Here is a 19731-nt window from a genome sequence, read left to right as displayed (position 1 = left end):
TGGAGTGGCAGAGTCCTGACCTCAACCCGATTGAGATGCTGTGGCATGACCTCAAGAGAGGGGTTCACACCAGACATCCCAAGAACTGAAACAGTTTTGTGAAGAGGGTTGGTCCAAAAATCCTCCTGACCGTTGTGCAGGTCTGATCTGCAACTATAGAAAACGTTTGGTTGAGGTTATTGCTGCCAAAGGAGGGTCAACCAGTTATTAAATCCAAGGGTTCACATACTTTTTCAACCCTGTACTGTGAATGTTTACATGGTGTGTTCAATAAAGACATGAAAACGTATAATTGTTTGTGTGTTATTAGTTTAAGCAGACTGTGTTAGTCTATTGTTGTGACTTAGCTGAAGATCAGATCAAATTTTATGACCAATTTATTCAGAAATCCAGGTAATTCCAAAGGGTTCACATACTTTTTCTTGCCACTGTACATGCTGTTGGTCAATCTGTTTAAAAAAATAAATATATATTTATATATATTTAGATTATATTATTATGACGCAATTGCCTCGACCTGGCTGTGACAAGGCTACAGTCCGATTTTGTAGTTGTCCTTACGGATTTTAAACTCATACTTAATATGGGCAAAACTAAACACGTGTTGTATTCAAGTTCTCGGAAGATTGTCTCAGACTGATTACATCTTTTCTCATCGGATGGTTCTATAATCAAACGAGTCCCTGCATCCAAATACCTTGGTGTTTGGATTGACAATGATTTATAATCTACCCCTTTCCTGCAGGCAAATGCCCTAGTGGCCTCATGGGGGGAATGTTATTTCATAATTAATAAACATTATTTCAAACAACCCCCTCGAAAATCTGGTGTTTTTATGTCAAATGGTTTTGTTATATTTCTATCTTCTATGATGTACATAAGGTGTAAAATTGGGATTCAAACTCAAAATTGAATACATTTCCACTCTATATCTGACATGGTACTGTACAGGTGTCTTGTTTTTTTAAGCCAATGTGGTGCAGTGGTGTAAGACACTGCATCTCAGTGCTAGAGGTGACACTGCAGTACCTGGTTCGAATTCAGGCTGCATCACATCTGGCTGTGATTGGGAGTCCCATAGGGCGGCGCACAATTGGCCTAGCGTCGTCCTGGTTTGGCCTTTATTGTAAATAAGAATTTGTTCTTAATTGACTTGCCTAGTTAAATAAAAATGTGTGTGAGGTTTTTGTTTCAAAGTAGATTTGTTTAAGACTACCAAGAAACACACTGTGATTTAGCCCACTGCAGCAAAAGGTTAAAACACATACGACTGGACTTGTTGAGAGACTAAGATTAAAAGTGTATTTTCTTTTACAGAAACAGATCTTGTCTCTCTCTAGTCAGCAGGAAGCAGATTGTGCAGTGAACCTTTCTACCTGGTCTTGATTATGGTTGTACTATTTATCAACGTGCAGCTGCCTCTACACTTAAACCCTTGGATGCCGTTTTTCATAACGCCCTTCGTTTTATCACAGGAGACAGTTTTATTACTCATCACTATATTCTTTACCAAAAGGTTGGCTGGACCTCTTTGAAGTCACATTGATCACATAATTACGCTGTTTTTGTTTACAAAGTCTTGCTCCACAAACTCCCCACTTCCCTAACATCCCTGTTAAGATTTAAAATGACAAGATATCAAACCCGCTCACAGGGATGGTTAACTCTGGAGACTCCTTTGGTGTCTAGAGAGTTAGGTAAATCAGCCTTTCATTTCATTGCACCTTACGTGTGGAAGGATCTAGAATACACTTTAAAATTGGAGGAATTGGTGCCTCTAGGGCATTTCAGACGGTTGCTAGGAGACCTTTTTACTGAAGAATGTGTCTGTATTTTATGATTGTGTTTTCCATTTCATGTATTGTTGTGTATAATGATGTGTATTTTAATGTCTATATGAATGTGTAGTTCAATTTGTTTATTGCATTTTGATGTGTATTGTGGTGCTATATAGGGCTTATCTGGAAAAGAGACCTTGGTCTCAGCATTGACTCCCTGTCGAAATAAAAAAATGTAGTGTCCCAGACCACTGACCCATAGCCTGTTCCAATCTCCACCCCCACCCCACCCCACCCTGGTGCCGCTCTCCACCCCCACCTCGTTCCTATGCTGTCACCATATCCACCCCCACCCCACCTCCTCGCACTCCCACCCCACTCCCTCTCCTAGCACTTCCCATCAGAGCAGACTGAGACGTCTTATCACAGAATCAGCTGGGCTGGGCGGCTGGCCAGGGCACACACATTTATAATGCCCAGTAAAAACATTTAAGGCTAATAGAATAATACTGCTGATTGAAGAAACAGATTTGTTTAAAATGTGCTCTGGGACCAATGTAAATAAAATGGCCCTGGTTTTAACAAGCCCTACTAGTTTTAAGTGGATTTATTGGTTTTCATCCACATGTCACAAATAAGAAAGAGGCAAATAAAATGGGTTTTAAAAGAAGTGGGGGGAATGTGGGTGAGAGGGTTACGGGGGGTTAATGGTATTCAGAGGTCTCATTTTTAGGTGCTTAATTCAAAGCTTTGTATTTTGTTATTTAACCTTTATTTAACTAGGCAAGTCAGTTAAGAACAAATTCTTATTTACAATGACGACCTACCCCGGCCAAACCCCGGGCGACGCTGGGCCAATTGTGCGCCACCCTATGGGACTCCCAATCACAGCCGGATATGATACAGCCTGGATTCGAACCAGGGACTGTAGTGACGCCTCTTGCACTGAGATGCAGTGCCTTAGACCGCTGTGCCACTTGGGAGCCCCGAATCAAATCAAATCAAATCAAGTGTTATTCGTCACATGCTTCGTAAAAAACAGGTGTAGACTGACAGTGAAATGCTTCCTTACGGGAAGCCCTTCCCAACAACGCAGAGAGAAAGAAAATAGAGAAATAATAGACACAGTCAAACACATAATAATAAAAGTAGTACACAATGAGTAACGATAACTTGGATATACATACGGGGTATCAAATGAAATGTTATTGGTCAGATACACATATTTAGCAGATTATATTGCGATGTAGCGAAATGCTTGTGTTCCTAGCTCCAACAGTGCAGTCGTATCTAACAATTCACAACAATACGCACAAATCTAATGGAATTAAGAAATATATAAATATTAGGATGAGCAATGTCGGAGAGGCATTGACTAGAATACAGTATATACATATGAATTCAGTAAAGCAGTATGTAAACATTATTAAAGTTAATAGTGTTCCATTATTAAAGTGACCAGTGATTCCATGTCTAAGTATATAGGGCAGCAGCCTCTAAGGTGGAGGGCTGAGTAGCCGGGTGGTAGCCGGCTAGTGATGGCTATTTAACAGTCTGATGGCCTTGAGATAGAAGCAGTTTTTCAGTATCGAGTCGATGTGCAGGGGTATGATGTAATTGAAGTAGGTATATACATATAACTAGGAATAAAGTGACAGATAATAAACAGTAGCAGCAGTGTATGTGATGAGTCAAAACAGTTAGTGCAATGCAGATAGTCCGGGTAGCTATTTGATTAACTGTTTAACTAACTATTTAGCAGTCTTATGGCTTGGGGGTAGAAGCTGTTCAGGGTCGTGTTGGTTCCAGACTTGGTGCATCGGTACCGCTTGCTGTGCGATAGCTGAGAGAACAGCCTATGACTTTGGTGGCTGGAGTCTTTGACAATTTTTAGGGCCTTCCTCTGACACCGCCTGGTATAGACGTTTATTTTTAAGGGCTCGGGTTGGAGATCCAAGCCAAGATTTCAGTTCAACTTCAAATGTGTGTGATACTGTAGAATGCCAATATTAACATAAACCAGCATGCGACTGCATTGGAACTCTAGGAAATGGAGGAAGAAAGCGTGTGCTGCGGGGGCTCTCTACAAACTGCCGTGCACATCTTCACACAAAGAATAGCGGTTATTTTGACGATTATGATAGTGATGATGATGATGATGTCAATGATGATGATGATGCTCTCCCCCTCCCCCAGAGCGCCCAGGGTTTGTGAAGAGGCCCAGTAGTGTTATGGTTCTGGCAGATGAGAGTGTGGAGTTCCACTGTGAGGCGCGGGGAGATCCGGTCCCCACTGTCCGCTGGAGGAAAGAGGATGCAGACCTGCCCAAGGGGAGGTACGGATGGATGACCCAGCACATACTGTGATCTAAACCTTATGCAGGGTCACATCTGGTCATGGAATCAGATGCTTGGGATTATACAGTGTGCATGCCATCGTGTAAAGTTCCTTTGTCTCACGTCTATCTTTCTTTATCTTTTTCTCTCTCTCCCTGTGTGTGTGTCTGTCTACAGGTATGAGATCCTGGAGGACCACACTCTGAGTGTGCGTGGTGTGGCACCATCAGACGAGGGCTCCTACACGTGTGTTGTAGAGAACATGGTGGGAAAGGCAGAGGCGTCCGCTACGCTGACCGTACACGGTCAGTACAACCTCCCCTGACCGTAACCCTAACCCCAACCCTGGTCACACCTGCTGTTTGACATGAAAGGTGCACAGACTATGAAACGTGCAGACTGGGTTTATGCTGTGCAGCTGTTGCTCTCACATTCATGTAACATTAGAGAACGTGTGAAGAAGAAGACAGCTGTTCTCAGAGCAGTTAGATATCCTACCTAACCCTGTCTAGCCACACCATGGAGTATTACCCCACTGATCTCTGGCCTGCCCTGTTTTCTTAAGCATGGATCAGTTTACATTCATGTGTCAAGTCAAGCAGTTCCCAGGGTAACAGACTGAGCTAGGTTATCAGTTCAATCTGTGAGGTTATGTAATTTACTGTATCCCCTTGGCTTGGGTTCATATCAGTTCTGAAGCAATCAGCACTCTACTAGCCTTGTTCCTTAATTACACAGCCCATTGCCACAGTCTAACCATGACTGGATCAGTGTAACAGATGGGAGTGTTGATGAGGCACCAGGAAGTGGGTTCATTTATGAGCAGGGATTCCCTGCCACAATGACCCCCACAAGCACAGGGACTGACGGCAGGAAATGAACAGTAACACCTCACTACACGACAGACAGACAGACAGACAGACAGACAGACAGACAGACAGACAGACAGACAGACAGACAGAGCAGGGTTTAATTAAAGACAATCCTGTGTCCCATGCTGGGAATGACATGGTTCCAATTACACAGTCTACACCAGCCCTGCCTGCCTGGGAAAAGAGGGGGACCAGGGTCTAATTTAGGGTCTGAACAGAGGAGAGGAAGAACAGATAGCAGATTCCTACAGATTGGCTTAATTGGAGGGAAGGGTGTAGCTGTCTAAGTACGGTGTACACAGGTTCAAGGTAAAACCCTTTTGGGTTCCATGTAAAATTCTCTGTGGAAAGGTCTAGCTCCACGAGGGAGCTAAAGGGGGCTTAGCCCCCTCACTTTTAGTTTTATGTCCCTACATAAAAATAGCAAAAAAGTTCAAATGATTGAGTGACAGGTTGGCGCAAAAGAATCTGTATCTCTAATGGACTGGGTGCACTGTGGTGTGTAGGGGGGCTATGGAAAGCCACTGGGGTGGTTAGGTATGACTCCTTTGGGTTTCCATAAAAAGCAGGAAAAACACTTCTTATCTCTGTGGTAGGCTAAGTGGATAATGTGATACGCCTTTAATTTTATACAAAGGTGGGGTCAAGTTTACCATAGAAGCTGCTTCACTCTTAGCTAGCTAGCTGTAAAAAGTGTTACTGTTATTAGCCTTAGCCTATTAGCTAACTTGAACTAGCTAATTTGCCATGATGGATATCAGAAATTGGCTTTGCCAAAGTACCCAAACAAAGGAGAAGGAGCAATGAGCATCAGCCTCAAACCACAGATGCCACCGCCAAGCCCAGCAGCTCCAGCTAGCTCCGTGTGAGAATACTCACCCTTCCATTAGCGCCGCCAGGATAATGGCTCCGCAGCCGCTTGCACCTCCGACTGTTCCTGATGATCTTTGAACAGCGCAGCCAGCCCAGGTTAGCCTATAATGCTACACTAGCCACAGGTTTTCTGTCTAAAAATGTTCATTTAATAGCAACTGGTTCATAGGAAGAGAGTGGCTGGAATACTCTTACTGTAGATGCTGTTGTGGTTTTCTTGGTAGCCTATCGGTTTTCGTTGCTGTGAATGGAACTGTATATATTGGAAACGTATTTATGGTAGGCTGGCATCGTTTAAGATTGGACCCTTTTTTCCCAAAATGACAGACCCAAATCTGACTGCCTGTAGCTCAGGACCTGAAGCAAGGATATGCATATTCTTTATACAATTTGAAAGGAAACACTTTGAAGTTTGTGGAAATGTGAAATTAATGTAGGAGAATATAACACATTAGATTTGGTAATGTGATGGAAAGGTTAATTGATTATGTGGGTGCAATTTGATTCATAGAAGTGCATTGTGACATATCACAACGTATTGCTTAACTCACGGGCAAGCGGCATGAATTTCTATGTTTGAAGCGGGCCTGTATGGGCCTGTTTATTTGGCAAGACAGTTGTGCATGTCTGCATCTCACTGTAGTAGGCTGTAGGCTGTGTTTTGTTATTTGGATCTCCATTCGCCTTTTGTTTACTGTTAATGTAACTAGCCTAAATGTAGATTAATTTGGTTCTGTTCGCATTCATTCATCGCAGTTGTAAATGAGAACTTGTTCTCAACTGGCCTACCTGGTTAAATAAAGGTTAAATAAAATGTAAAAAATGCATTTGCAGTTGTGCAAACTGCTATTCAGTATTTTTATTTGCATGCATGAATAACGAGGCTACTACTTTCAGCATTTAGTTTGCATTCTTTTAGTAAGATGTGTGTACAGCTGCATTCACATAGGCTGTTTGTAATAGGTGAATTGCCTTATCTATCTTGTAGCCTATATTCATTACCAAAACGGCCTAGCTGTAGGGTGCTGTCCGTTGTGCTGAAACAGCGCAGCAGAGATAGGCTACAGATTTCAAAAGCACTCAATGATCTCGGTGTCTCATCATTTTAACTTTATGTTTATTGTGGTATTAGCAGAATTCAATATAATTCCAGTGCAAGAACAACCAAAAAGTTTTGCCCCTTTGCCCATTTCAACTGTCACCTTAGTCACTTTATCCTGACACCGGGTCTGACCTAGAACCAAAATGGTTCTACCTAGAACCAAATAGGAGGAGAGGGGGGAGAGCAGATCTCCCCTGAAGGAAATGAGACATAACAACAACACTGTCTGACAAACACATTATCTCATATGGAGATACTTGAGGGTTCAGATCAACGAGATAGTAAAGAAAGAGAGAGAGAGAGAGAGAGAGAGAGAGAGAGAGAGAGAGAGAGAGAGAGAGAGAGAGAGAGAGAGAGAGAGAGAGAGAGAGAGAGAGAGAGAGAGAGAGAGAGAGAGAGAGAGAGAGAGAGAGAGAGAGAGAGAGAGAGAGAGAGAGAGAGAGAGAGAGAAGCTTGGAAGGTAACATTAGGGGCAGCACATTTTATAACCCCTCCTTTCAATCAATGTATTTTCAGTGTATCTCAAGTCATAGTTTCTGACTACAGGGATACGCTAGTATTCATTGTTACACAAGTACCAGAATAAGCCCACGGTAGTAATTTGAACTCCATAGTTTCTCTGTTTTCTGCCTCAAACACAAACATTATAAAGTCCTTGCTTTGTTTGAACATATTCAACAGAGCAGGCAGGAGACTAAGGGCTCGTTTCCTCTAGACTCAGTCTGGCCGTGTGATTGGTGCAGCCAGGCCACATTATCAGTAGTGGAAATCAAAACACATTGGAGGCCTCCTCACTCCAGTCAAGCTGCTTTCATTCCGAACACAAGGCTTGCACACAGGGTTTTCTCCAAGTATGTTTTCAGGCATATTTTCCATCACCTAACACTTTTACTGGGGTCGTTTATCACACTTTAACTAGTGCCAACACTCCAGATCACCTTGTAACATTTTTACGTAATTGCCAGTATTATCTGGATTCCTGTATTTTCTCCTCAGTCAAGTCTTAATTAGCAGCTATCCCTCTCGACTTACAGTAGTGAGTGTGTACATTTTCGTAATTGTCCCCCATGGGAATCAAACCTACAACCCCCATGCTCTACCAACTGAGCCACATCTACCTCTCTCTCTCTCTCTCTCTCTCTCTCTCTCAAAATTCAATTCAAGGGGCTTTATTAGCATAGGAAACATATGTGTCAAGCAAGTGAAATGGATAAACAAAAGTGAAGTACAAAGTTAACATATACATGGTCAAAGCTTTCCTTAATTTTTGGTCAGTCATTCTGCCACCATGTACTCAATGTTTAGGGCCAAATAGCAATCTAGTTTGCTCTGTTCTTTCTTAATTATTTTATTTTGAACCTTTATTTAACTAGGCAAGTCAGTTAAGAACAAATTCTTATTTTCAATGACGGCCTAGGAACAGTGGGTTAACTGCCTGTTCAAGGGCAGAACGACAGATTTGTACCTTGTCAGCTCAGAGATTCAAACTTGCAACCTTTCGGTTACTAGTCCAACGCTCTAACCACTAGGCTACCCTGCCGCCTCAATGATTAAAGTAATTATCTTTTTGTTTTCTCATGATTTGGTTGTGTCTAATTGTGTTACTGTCCTGGGGCTCTGTGGGGTCTGTTTGTGTTTGTGTTTGTGAAGAGAGCCCCAGGACCAGCTTGCTTAAGGGAATCTTCTCCTGGTTCATCTCTCTGTAGGTGGTGGCTTTGTTATAGAAGGTTCAGAAATCGCTAATAATTAGCGGGTATCGGCCTAATTCTGCTCTGCATGCATTATTTGGTGTTTTATTTTGTCTCTCTCTCTCCCTCCCCTCTCTCTCTCTCTCTCTCTCTCTCTCTCTCTCTCGGTGCATGCTGGGTGTTTTTGGAGTCTGAGTGTTTGGTGTGGAAAGCTCTATCCTAACTAACTTTCTTGATTCTTTTCTTTACATGTTATTTTCTATGGTGGAGGGTTAATGCAATATTTGATTTTGGCGGTATCCAAAGTTTTTTTTTCAAAGTTAGGGTGGAAGAGGACAGAGTAACTTTCCTGGGGGTTGGAAGGTGTAGTGTGCGCAATGGCTTCTCAGCCTAGCGCGGAGGAGACGCTGTCTATACAGCATGGATTCAGGTGTGTTCCTGAGAACGGAGTTAAGGTGGAGGAGGTTCTGCTCGCGGTCGGTGAACAGGTAGGAGCTGAGTTTATACATTCTGCTTCTAGAATGAACAAAGCTGTGGTTGTGTTCATGAAAAGGGCTAATTTGGTCGGTAGGCTAATTGCTAGCGGAATATTTGTAAGGGATGTGTTGGTGTCAATTTCACCTCTCTCTACCCCTTCAACAAGAGTTGTAGTGGCAAATTTGCCTCCGTTTATCACGGATGATCAAATTAGGAAAGAGCTGAGTCGTTTTGGTAAGTTTGCTAGCGGTTTCCGTGTACTGTCAGCAGGGTTTCAGGCAGATGCCGTTAAACACGTTGTTTCGTTCCGGAGGCAAGTGTTTATGTTTCTGAACAACAACGAGCAACAGCTAAATGTGCATTTTAAAGTGAGGCATGGGGAGGGGCTCTATGCAGGTTTTGCCAGCACAGATAGTCTACGGTGTTTTGAATGTGGGGATTTGGGGCACAAGAGCTTTGCGTGCCCACATAAAGGCCGTAGACAAGGTGAGGATACAAGCGCAAATGGGGGAAATCGAGGTCAAAATGCAGGGGGTAAGGAGATGCAGACAGCAGAGGCTGGGCCTAGTCAGTCTAGAGATGGTGGTGTAGATGAGGCTGGGCCTAGTCAGGCTAGAGATGGTAGGGTAGTGGAGGCTGGGTCTAGTCAGGCTAGAGATGGTGGAGAAGCAGAGGCTGGGTCTAGTCAGGCTAGAGATGGTGGGGTAGCTGAGGCTGGGCCTAGTTATGCTATGGAGGGTGGTGTAGAGGGTGCTGGGTCTAGGCAGGCTATGGATGGTGGTATAGCAGAGGCTGAGTCTAGTCAAGCTATGGATGGTGGGGTAGCTGAGGCTGGCCCAAGTCATGCTATGGAGGGTGGTGTAGATGATGCTGGGCCGAGTCATGCTATGGAGGGTGGTGCAGATGATGCTGGGCCGAGTCATGCTATGGAGGGTGGTGTAGATGATACTGGGTCTAGTCAGGTTATTCTAGTGGATGAGGAGAGTATAGTGGGGAAGTGTAAGAGATTAGGGGGGAGGAGGAGGGTGTCAAGAGGAAAAGGAAAAAGGGTGTGGACAAAGGCACCATGGAAATGTTGCCTGTTGCTGTGGGTGAGGCCCTAACCAGAGAGAAAGGGCAGGTGGTCAGGGTGGGAGATAGAGAAGAGGAGGAAAGTGAGTCTGAGGAAGAGGATGAGGAGTTATTTTTTTCAGACTCCTCTTCAATTGGCCCGGAGCTGACAGCCAGTCAACCAGAGGGGTCTAAGTACACGTTGAGAGAACTGACAAGGTTCCTGAATGAGACTAAGGGGAAAAAAGTTAATCTTGAGGCTTTTTTTCCTGATTCTAGAAAGTTTGTAAGATCAGTACAACATGCTATGAGAAATGAGGGGCATGGTGTCCTCTCACCCAAGAAACGGTTTAGGTTGAGGAAGTGGGTCACAACAGTGCGTAAAGGTTTACCTTCAGACACTGTTTAAATGTTTAATTTCTTACTGACACTGGGGCTTTTTGAGCTTTCCTATTGGTCTATTTCTCTGCTGGCTTTTCTCCCACTTCTTATGGAGACTCTTCGGGTAGGCTCGCTTAATATAAATGGTGCCAGAGATGCGGGAAAGAGGAGTGTGTTGGGTGAATATGTAAAACAAAAAAAAGTACATGTGTTATTTCTGCAGGAGACGCATAGTGATGTGGTGAATGAAGTTGATTGGGGGCTCTGGTGGAAAGGGGCAAGTGTGTTGAGCCATGGGACAAATCTTAGTGCAGGGGTGGCAGTCCTTTTTGCACCGGGTCTGGCTGTAAAAATTTGCTCCTCAAAGGAGGTGTGTAGGGGCAGGTTGCTTGTTGTTAAAGCAGAGATTAACAACATGGGTTTTGTCTTTATAAATGTGTATGCGCCTAACACAGGGAGAGAAAGAGGGGTTCTATTTGGGAGTCTTAGACAGGAACTCTCACAAGTAGCGCCTGAGGAGACGCTGGTGATCGGAGGTGACTGGAACTGTACAATGGATTTTACAAAAGACAGAAATGGGGAAGAGCCTCATTCAGTGTCAGTGGGAGTGTTAAGGGACATCTTTAATCAGTTTGACCTAGTGGATGTTTGGAGAACTAAACATCCAAACACAAGACAGTATACGTGGGTGAAGGTTTTTGGGGCTAGGGTGAGTGCAGCCCGACTTGATCGTTTTTACATGTCCAGGAATCAGAGCAATAGGCTGCTGGGTGCTACCATTCTCCCAGTGGGGTTTTCGGATCACCACATAACCATGGCTCGGCTGTCTATTTCACCAGGGCCCCGGCAGGCATCTTATTGGAAGTTCAATGTAAAGCTCTTACAAGATGCCACTTTTTGCTCAGGTTTCCAGACTTTTTGGGAAAGATGGGGGCAGCGAAGAGAGGAGTATGAGTCTCTGAGTCAATGGTGGGATGTGGGGAAAGTGCAAATTCGGCTTTTCTGTCAACAGTACACAGCTCTCTCATCCTCAGAGGCTAGGAGAGTATTGGGGGAACTAGAGCGGTGTATTAGTGAGATGGAGGTAGAGATGGTGGGGCAAGGCAATGTAGGCCTCCAGGCTAACTTAGCCGAATTACGTAGGGACCTGGGTAGTTTTTTCCAGGTTAAAGCAAAGGGAGCACTTGTAAGAGCTAGGTTCTCCATGCTCAAGGAGATGGATGCTCCCAGCTCCTTCTTCTTTGGTTTGGAAAGACAGAGCAGTGAAGCCAAGGGTATGCATTGTCTACGGCTGTCTGATGGGCGGGTGACCTCTGTGGTGGGGGAGATGCGGGAGCGGACTGTGGAGTTTTATACTGAATTGTATAGGGCAGAAATGTGTGATCCTATGTGTGCTCAGGTCTTGTTGACTCCCTAAGCTCTCTCGGGCACAGAGGGATGAAATGGACATTCCTCTGTTGTCACATGAACTGGCAGAGGCCGTAACCCAGATGTCCCCCGGTCGTGCACCCGGGGTCGATGGACTTCCAGTGGAGTTTTACAAAAAATTCTGGGGAACTATTGGACAGGATTTCTTTTGCGTGTTGCGTGAATGCGTCGAGGTAGGAGAGTTGCCGATGAGCTGCCGTCGGGCGGCACTGACTCTCCTGCCCAAAAAAGGGGACTTGTGTGAACTTAAGAACTGGAGGCCTGTGGCATTACTCTGTGCGGACTATAAGATATTTGCCAAGGTCCTCTCTAACAGACTGAAGTCCCATCTGGACTCTATAATACACAAGGACCAGACATATTGTGTACCGGGACGCTCAATCACGGACAACTTGTTCTTGATTAGGGACATGTTGGACTTGTCGAGAGGTTCTAATGTGAACTTTGGACTGGTCTCTTTAGATCAAGAGAAGGCTTTTGATAGAGTGGATCATGAGTATCTGTTTATTGTGATGTCTGTGTTTGGGTTTGGGAAGAGCTTTGTGAACTGTGTGAAGCTGTTGTATGCTGGGGCGTCATGTATGGTTAAGGTGGGAGGGGCGCTCAGTAGGCCTGTCTGGGTGAGACGGGGCATTAGACAAGGATGCCCTCTATCTGGGCAGCTGTACACACTAGCCATTGAGCCTTTTTTAGGACTGCTACGCAGGAGACTGCGGGGAGTGTGCTGGACAGGCATGGAGGTGGTGACAGGAATAGCAGTCTCAGCATATGCAGATGATGTTTCTGTGATGGTCAGGGATGGGCAAGATATGCAGGAGCTAGAGACCAGTCTGAAGGTGTACGAGGGAGCTTCATCAGCTAAGGTAAACTGGGGAAAGAGCAAAGCTCTGTTATGTGGGGCATGGGGGGATAGGGCTCCTCCTCTGCTTCCAGGGGGTTTGCAGTGGGGTTGTGAAGGGCTTAAAGTGTTGGGGGTGTACCTGGGCTCGGAGAGGTGGGTCAGCAAGAACTGGGAGGGGCTGTCACAGGCAGTGGTGTCAAGACTGGCCAGGTGGAGGTGGCTCCTGTCCCAAGTGTCATATAGAGGGAGGGTGCTGATAATCAACAACCTGGTGGCATCTTCCTTGTGGCATAAACTGGCTGTCCTCAACCCCCCCGCCGGTCTGCTTGCAGACCTGCAACGCAAGCTGGTGGACTTCTTTTGGTCGGGCCATCACTGGCTGAAGGCAGCAGTGTTGTACATGACCGTCCACGAAGGAGGACAGGGCCTGGTGGAACTGGAGAGCAGGATGGCTGCTTTCCGGCTAAAGGCGGTGCAGAGACTGCTGTACCATACTGATGTTGGCTGGAGGGAACCAGCATGCGCGCTGCTGAGGAGAGCTGGCGGATTAGGGTTGGACCGGCAGCTGTTCCTCATGAAGCTGGAGAGGCTGAGTACAGCAGGTCTCTCAGAGTTTTACTCTGCGGTGCTGAGGGCCTGGCAGCTGCTAAGGCCCACACGAGAAGGGGGTGTGGAGCCTGGGCAGTGGGTGTGGGAGGAGCCTATTTTCCACAACCCAGCCATCCCTTTGAGATCGGTTCAGTCGGCCACCCTGCAGAGGCAACTGATGGCAGGGGGTTTACAAAGGCTAGGTGACCTGAGACTGCTGGGAGAGGAGGGGTGGAAAACCCCGGAGGTCTTGGCGCAACAAACAGGAATAACGTCTCTTAGGCTGCTGGAGAGATTCCTGGAGGAGGTCCAGGAGGCACTGTCTGAGCCGGTAAGGGGGGTGTTTGAGAGGCCAAAGAGAGAGGGGCCACCAATGTTTCCGCCACTGCAGGTGACGGCAGAGACTGGAGACTGGCAAGGGGGTCTGGAGGACTTGTTAGATTTTAACACTCCGAGCCTGGGGGAGTTTGAGGGGGTGGGAGGTAAAGCCCTCTACAACCTCTGCGTTAAGGTTAGGAACATTAGAAGCCTAACAGGAGTGAAGGCACATCAGTGGCAGGGGGTATGTGGGGCGGAGAGTATGGTGGGTTTTAGATGGAGGGCGCTCTACAAACCCCCAGTACCAAAGAGGTCAGGGGACCTCCAGTGGAGGGTTCTTCATGGAGCCCTGGCCACTAACAGCTGGTTGGCACGGGTTGATCCGGGAATTGGGCAGGGGTGTCCTTTCTGTCAAATGAAAGAAACTGTGATTCATGTGTTTTCTGTGTGCACCAGGTTAATGCCATTAATGTCTCTGTTGGAATGTCTGTGTGAGAGGTTGGGGGTGGTTTTTGCTGTTGGGATGTTTATAATGGGATACAGGTATTCGAGTAAGGAGAAAGAAAAATGTGTTTTGTTGAATTTTCTGTTTGCTCAGGCAAAATTAGCTATTTGGCTAACAAGGAGAAACAGGGTCAAAGGTGGGGGGATAACAGACCCTTTACTACTGTTTAATGGGATGGTCTCTGCGCGCCTTAGGGTTGAGTTTGAGTTCTATAAACTGATCAAATGTGTGGAGATGTTTGAGGAGATATGGTGTGTTGGGGGGGCTGTCTGTATTGCTGGGGAAGATGTTTTGGATATACGGTTGTAGGAGAGGGTATTGTTTTTGTGTATGGTGATGGTGGTTTGTATCATGTGGTAGATGGAAAGGTGAGTATGGTACATGTATGCAGTACAGGATATATTTTTGTTTTTTTATTTTAGGGGGGGGTGAGTTTTAAATGAAATGAGAATGTTTCAATAAAGAAAGACAAAAAGTCAAAAGTCTCTCTCTCTCTCTCTCTCTCTCTCTCTCTCTCTCTCTCTCTCTCTCTCTCTCTCTCTCTCTCTCACTCACCACAATGGCCCTTGGTCACTTGCCTATCCATGCATATCACTGTTCAGCTACTTTATAGGCTTTAAGACTCACAGTGTGCCTCAGCCTTTATAGACATATGAAGGCCACAGTCTATAAGGCTCTCTATAGGCCTAGCTCTACACCCAGAGGGAGAGAGAGGAAGTTCCGGTCTCCGAGTGTCTGAACTGTAGTAGAGTTCATCCCCCTCTCTCTCCCCTCCAGGTTTATGTGTTCACTGGGGGGTTGTAACTCTGTCCAAACGGACCACAGAGCTGGCTAGCCTCGTAACTCAACCCAACACTCCCATGCAAGGCTTTTCACACCTTTGAGTCAACAAGTCCAATAGGTCTCATAGGGATGGGAACAGGCCACGCCTTGTCCCAGCAACCCTACTGAGCACACACAGTAATACACACACGTGTGTGACATACACACAGGCACGCACATACACATCGGCACAAATGCAGTACACACATGCATGTGCGACGCACACATTCACACACACGCTCCAAGATACATACTCTCACACTCCACCCTCACTTTACTGTCCCATTGAACTGACCAAACACACAAGCTTGTGTGTCCCCTCAACAACGCCTCCAATCACCCTATAAACCTGCCAGGGGAATTCATGCCTCTGGCCCCAGCTAACCCCATAAAACACATGCTGCAAGTCAGGGGTCAGCACTAGTCCTTCAGTGTGGATCTATCAGCACGACAACAAACTTTTCAAACACTCCCACCACTGTTGTCTGTGAGTGTGAGTGTGAGTGTGTGTGTGTGTGTGTGTGTGTGTGTGTGTGTGTGTGTGTGTGTGTGTGTGTGTGTGTGTGTGTGTGTGTGTGTGTGTGTGTGTGTGTGTGTGTGTGTGTGTGCGTGCACACATTTGCCAAGGAAATTATCTTTGTTCCCTGTGATTGATTAAGTTCCCATGTTACTCCACATAAATTAAATTAGACAGAAAAGTTAGCAAGGAATGTACAAATCCTGGTCCAAAATATTACATAGTGATAGAAACATAGTATTCTCCAGGTGCATAGTATTCAGTAAATGGACATTGTTACATTTTTTAGTATATGAAATATGGTGGGAGCCTGTAGCTGGGTGGGCATGTGGCCCGTGAAGGGGGTCTGGTCTGAGCTCAACACACTCAGGTAGGGGGCAGGAAGAGATGCTCCGCTTCCTCTACCTCATCCAGCACGACATGCTGGGAGCTGGACCCTGGCTCTTTTTAAGTCCATGGTCACATATTCATCACGTCCCGCTCCGGAAACATGGATGTCAGGCTTGGTGGTTATGGGGTTCAGCCAAATCCAACAACAACAACATGTCTTCCCCCCCGTCTGTGTCCTCCCTTACTCCTCCCTTTGTCTGGACCTTTCTTTAAGGTCTCACATGTCCCTCTGTGTTTTTCTTTGTATCATTAAGAAAGGACATTTCTGTTCTACTGTAGTGTAATAGTGATAAAATACTGCCTATACAGTTATTTGAGGCAACATGCGTGTATGTGTGTGTGTCCACAGTAACTGCATGTGTGAATATGTGTGTGAGAGTGTGTATGTCCACAGTAACCACATGCGTGTGTGTATGTCCACAGTGTTGAGGAATGTAGATGGAGGGAGGGAGATGTATTTACAGTCAAACCCACACTGAAGCAGTCTCACAGTGGAGTCCCGTTCATTAAATACATACCCCCTGAGACCAACCATAGTCAACACGCAGTGACTGAGTAGTGGACTATTACTCTACTACACAAACAGAGCTTCTGTGCAGCATATGCCCTCGCGGTCTATCAGATTGTTGTGTATTCCGTTCCTTTACTCATTCATGTATTCATTCATCAAAGTGTTTGTTGAAAATGTTTCATGATTGACTGATAATCTTTTGCCGTCGCATGTGCCTGTCATCATTATTCATCTCCTGCTCTTGTGTTTGCTTCTCTTCTCTTCTCTTGTAGTCTTCACTGGTAAGTTATCATCCGCCGGTCATCCCTCCACACTGTCATCCATCGGTCATCCTCCTCCACACTGACAGCAACACGACATCATTAGTCATTACAGTCCTCCTCTCCTTCCTCCAATCCTCCAATAGGAGTTCACATTTCAGTTGTCACGAGCAACCGGTAGTAAGTAGGTAATAAAATAAAATGCATATTTTTAAGTGGAAAAAAGGTAAACAGTCATTTTTTTCATCCTGTTGTATGTGATTTTATGGTTTGCTTTATCATTCTATTGCAATGCTTGCAACGTTTTTCAATGTTTGTCCTGTTAAACCAAGGTCCATCTCTCCACCCCTGCAGTGCCTCCAGCGTTCGCCATGCGCCCCAGAAACCAGGTGGTGGCAGTTGGGAGAATGGTCACCTTCCAGTGTGAGGCCACTGGCAACCCCCAGCCTGCCATCTTCTGGCAGAGGGAGGGCAGCAATGTGAGATACTATCCTGTCTATTTAAGATGAAAATGTTGATACACAGGCCTATATGTTGAAGAAAAGGTCTTGAATGCACCGTATCCTTAGAGTGTAGGTTATTGATAACACCATGTCCAATGGATGTCTCAAGGGTAAACATGTAATTCCAGTCTCATGACCAGTCTCTTTCTCTCCGTCCTCCAGAGCCTGCTTTTCTCCTACCAGCCCCCTCAGCCCTTCAGCCGACTTTCCGTGTCCCAGACAGGCAGTCTGACAATCGCAGACGCCCAGCGCTCAGACGCCGGCTACTACAGCTGTCAGGCCCTCAACATCGCTGGCTCCGTCATCACCAAGGCCCTGCTGGAGGTCACTGACAGTGAGTGAGGGAGGGAGGAGGGAGGGTTTCCTCTAATCAACTGACCAAAGCCTCCATTGGCCTGGTTGACTGAGTTGTCTCTCCATGATTGGAAAATGCTGAATTTCTGTCCTCCAATGTCATTACTGAATAACTACTTGCTGATTGTTGACTGGATATATGGCAGTTCAGCCTGTCCTGTAGACTGGCGAGATACTGTGGCCTTTACGGTTCAGTGTTTTTTGCTGGTTACTGTTGGCCTTGGTGACTAATTGTTGTTGGAGTGATTTCAGGAACCCTCAGCTGCAGGCATTTGGGCTCCAAACCCCCTGTTCCCATGGTGACAGTGCATGCAGACCGCCCATACCCTCCTTCCCAATTGAACCCTCCCCCAAAACAGATACACACATAATCACATTTTCATACACACACATTTTTACACACACACGCACACGCACACACGCACACACACACATATATTTAAACCCAAACACCTTTCGTTCTCCACCCTAATGTCATGCTGGTGAACCGAATTATGATAATCCTGATAATTGCATCAGTTATTAAAAACAGAATTTAAATTTTGAGTCTGGCTCCAAGTCCTACAATAGTAATTACAGCAGCCAGCACCAGCAGCAAAGTCTACTTGGTTATAATAAACTGACCTGAGAGAGTGTGAACATGTGTATGTGTGCGTGTGTGGATGCGTGTGCGTCTTCACTATGTACATATATTAAGTTAATTAACATAATTGCCTGAGGCTGGTACAGGCGTTGTCTGTGCATAGCGGTGACTTGGTGGCAGCTATTGGTTCTGGGTAATCATATGGTAATGCTTTCTGCAGCCGCGCCAGGGAAATGAGAGTCACCTACTTAATGTACACTCAATTACACTTAATGGAAATGAAACAAGGATGTAGCATGTTTGATTTAATCCACGTAGCACTCCTCACTCTGCCATCCCTTATTTCTCCTTCTAGTGAATAGGCTTACCCGTCTCTCTCTTCCCCCTCCACCTCTCTCCCCCTTTTCCCTCCTCCTTCCCTGTTTGAATGCTGTATCTGTATAGAAATAACTTGCTGCCATTACCTCTGGTGGTTTTCAAGGTATTTCCATTATTTTCCCCTGTGCCTCTGATTTTGGAGAGCCGTATCCCCTCTATTTCCACTGGGTTGTGAAGTGGGAGAGTGATGGCTGGCTGCTATCTAAATGGGATTTGTTATTTGTTGGTCTGTGGTGCTCCTACTATTGCCCAATGATTAGCCAGTTGCTCTGGGCATTGGGATAATCTGATTTCTATTCCCCTTCACTGCCCAACCTGTCACTCCTATTGTGTTCTTCTCGTGCCAATTTTCCTCAATATCTCTCACATCTCATCTGTCCTTGATTTTCTCTGTCTCTTTTCTCGCCATTCTATTCTCTTCATTCCAGCTTTCTCTCTCTATCTGAAGGGATGATAGAGAGACCTATTTATTCTGACCCAGACCTGGGTCAGACCTGGTTCAGACCAGGGTTAGACCATGTGTATTTGAGTCTTAGTTATTTAAATAAGTATTTTTTTAAATTAGTATTTTCAAATAATTTCCTATAAAGAGCCTGCTATTTGAAAGTATTTTCAAATACTTACACTGAGTATAAAAACCTTAGGAACGCCTTCCTAGTATTGAGTTGCACCCCCCCTTTTTTGCCCTCAGAACAGCCTCATTTCTTTGGGGAATGGAGTCTACAATGTGTCGAAAGCGTTCCACAGGGATGGTTGCCCATGTTGACTCCAATGTTTCCCATGGTTGTGTCTAGTATTAAAACCTACCCCAACCAAAAACGTGGATAGATGGCAGCATTTGCACAAAAATGAAAGTGCGAACCTTCACATTTAACCATGGCAAGGTGATTGGGAATATGGTTGAATAAAAATTGTGCAGAAAGGCAATCAAACAGACAAACGTCAGGACAAAGACAAAGTGGAGTCACAATTCAATTGATCAGATACGAGCGTATGTGGCAGGGACTTGCAAAGGGAGAACCAGCCACGGCGCGGACACAGATGTGTTGCTCCCGGACAAGCCAAAAACCTTCTTCAGCCACATTGAGGATAACACCGTGCCACCGACGCAGCCCGCTCCCAAAGACTGTGGACTCTCATTCTCCGAGGCCAATGTGAGTAAAACATTTAAGCTTG

The 19731-nt window shown here is 45.5% G+C and overlaps 1 protein-coding gene across 2 annotated transcripts in view; it reads left to right on the top strand.

Moving 5' to 3' along the window:
- LOC139537179 (roundabout homolog 1-like) overlaps nucleotides 1-19731 on the top strand; it is a 228864-nt gene that overhangs the window by 188976 nt on the left and 20157 nt on the right. For both annotated transcript variants that reach the window (XM_071338197.1, XM_071338198.1), the window contains 4 exons: nucleotides 3975-4113; nucleotides 4292-4419; nucleotides 17092-17216; nucleotides 17403-17574. In XM_071338197.1, the coding sequence (XP_071194298.1) occupies nucleotides 3975-4113; nucleotides 4292-4419; nucleotides 17092-17216; nucleotides 17403-17574 (564 nt within the window). The remainder of the gene's footprint in view (nucleotides 1-3974; nucleotides 4114-4291; nucleotides 4420-17091; nucleotides 17217-17402; nucleotides 17575-19731) is intronic.

Source organism: Salvelinus alpinus, chromosome 13, assembly GCF_045679555.1.
Source record: "Salvelinus alpinus chromosome 13, SLU_Salpinus.1, whole genome shotgun sequence".
Lineage (NCBI taxonomy): Eukaryota > Metazoa > Chordata > Actinopteri > Salmoniformes > Salmonidae > Salvelinus > Salvelinus alpinus.
The sequence above is the reverse complement of the archived record's forward strand: the minus strand, read 5'-3'. Positions and strand labels throughout refer to the sequence as shown.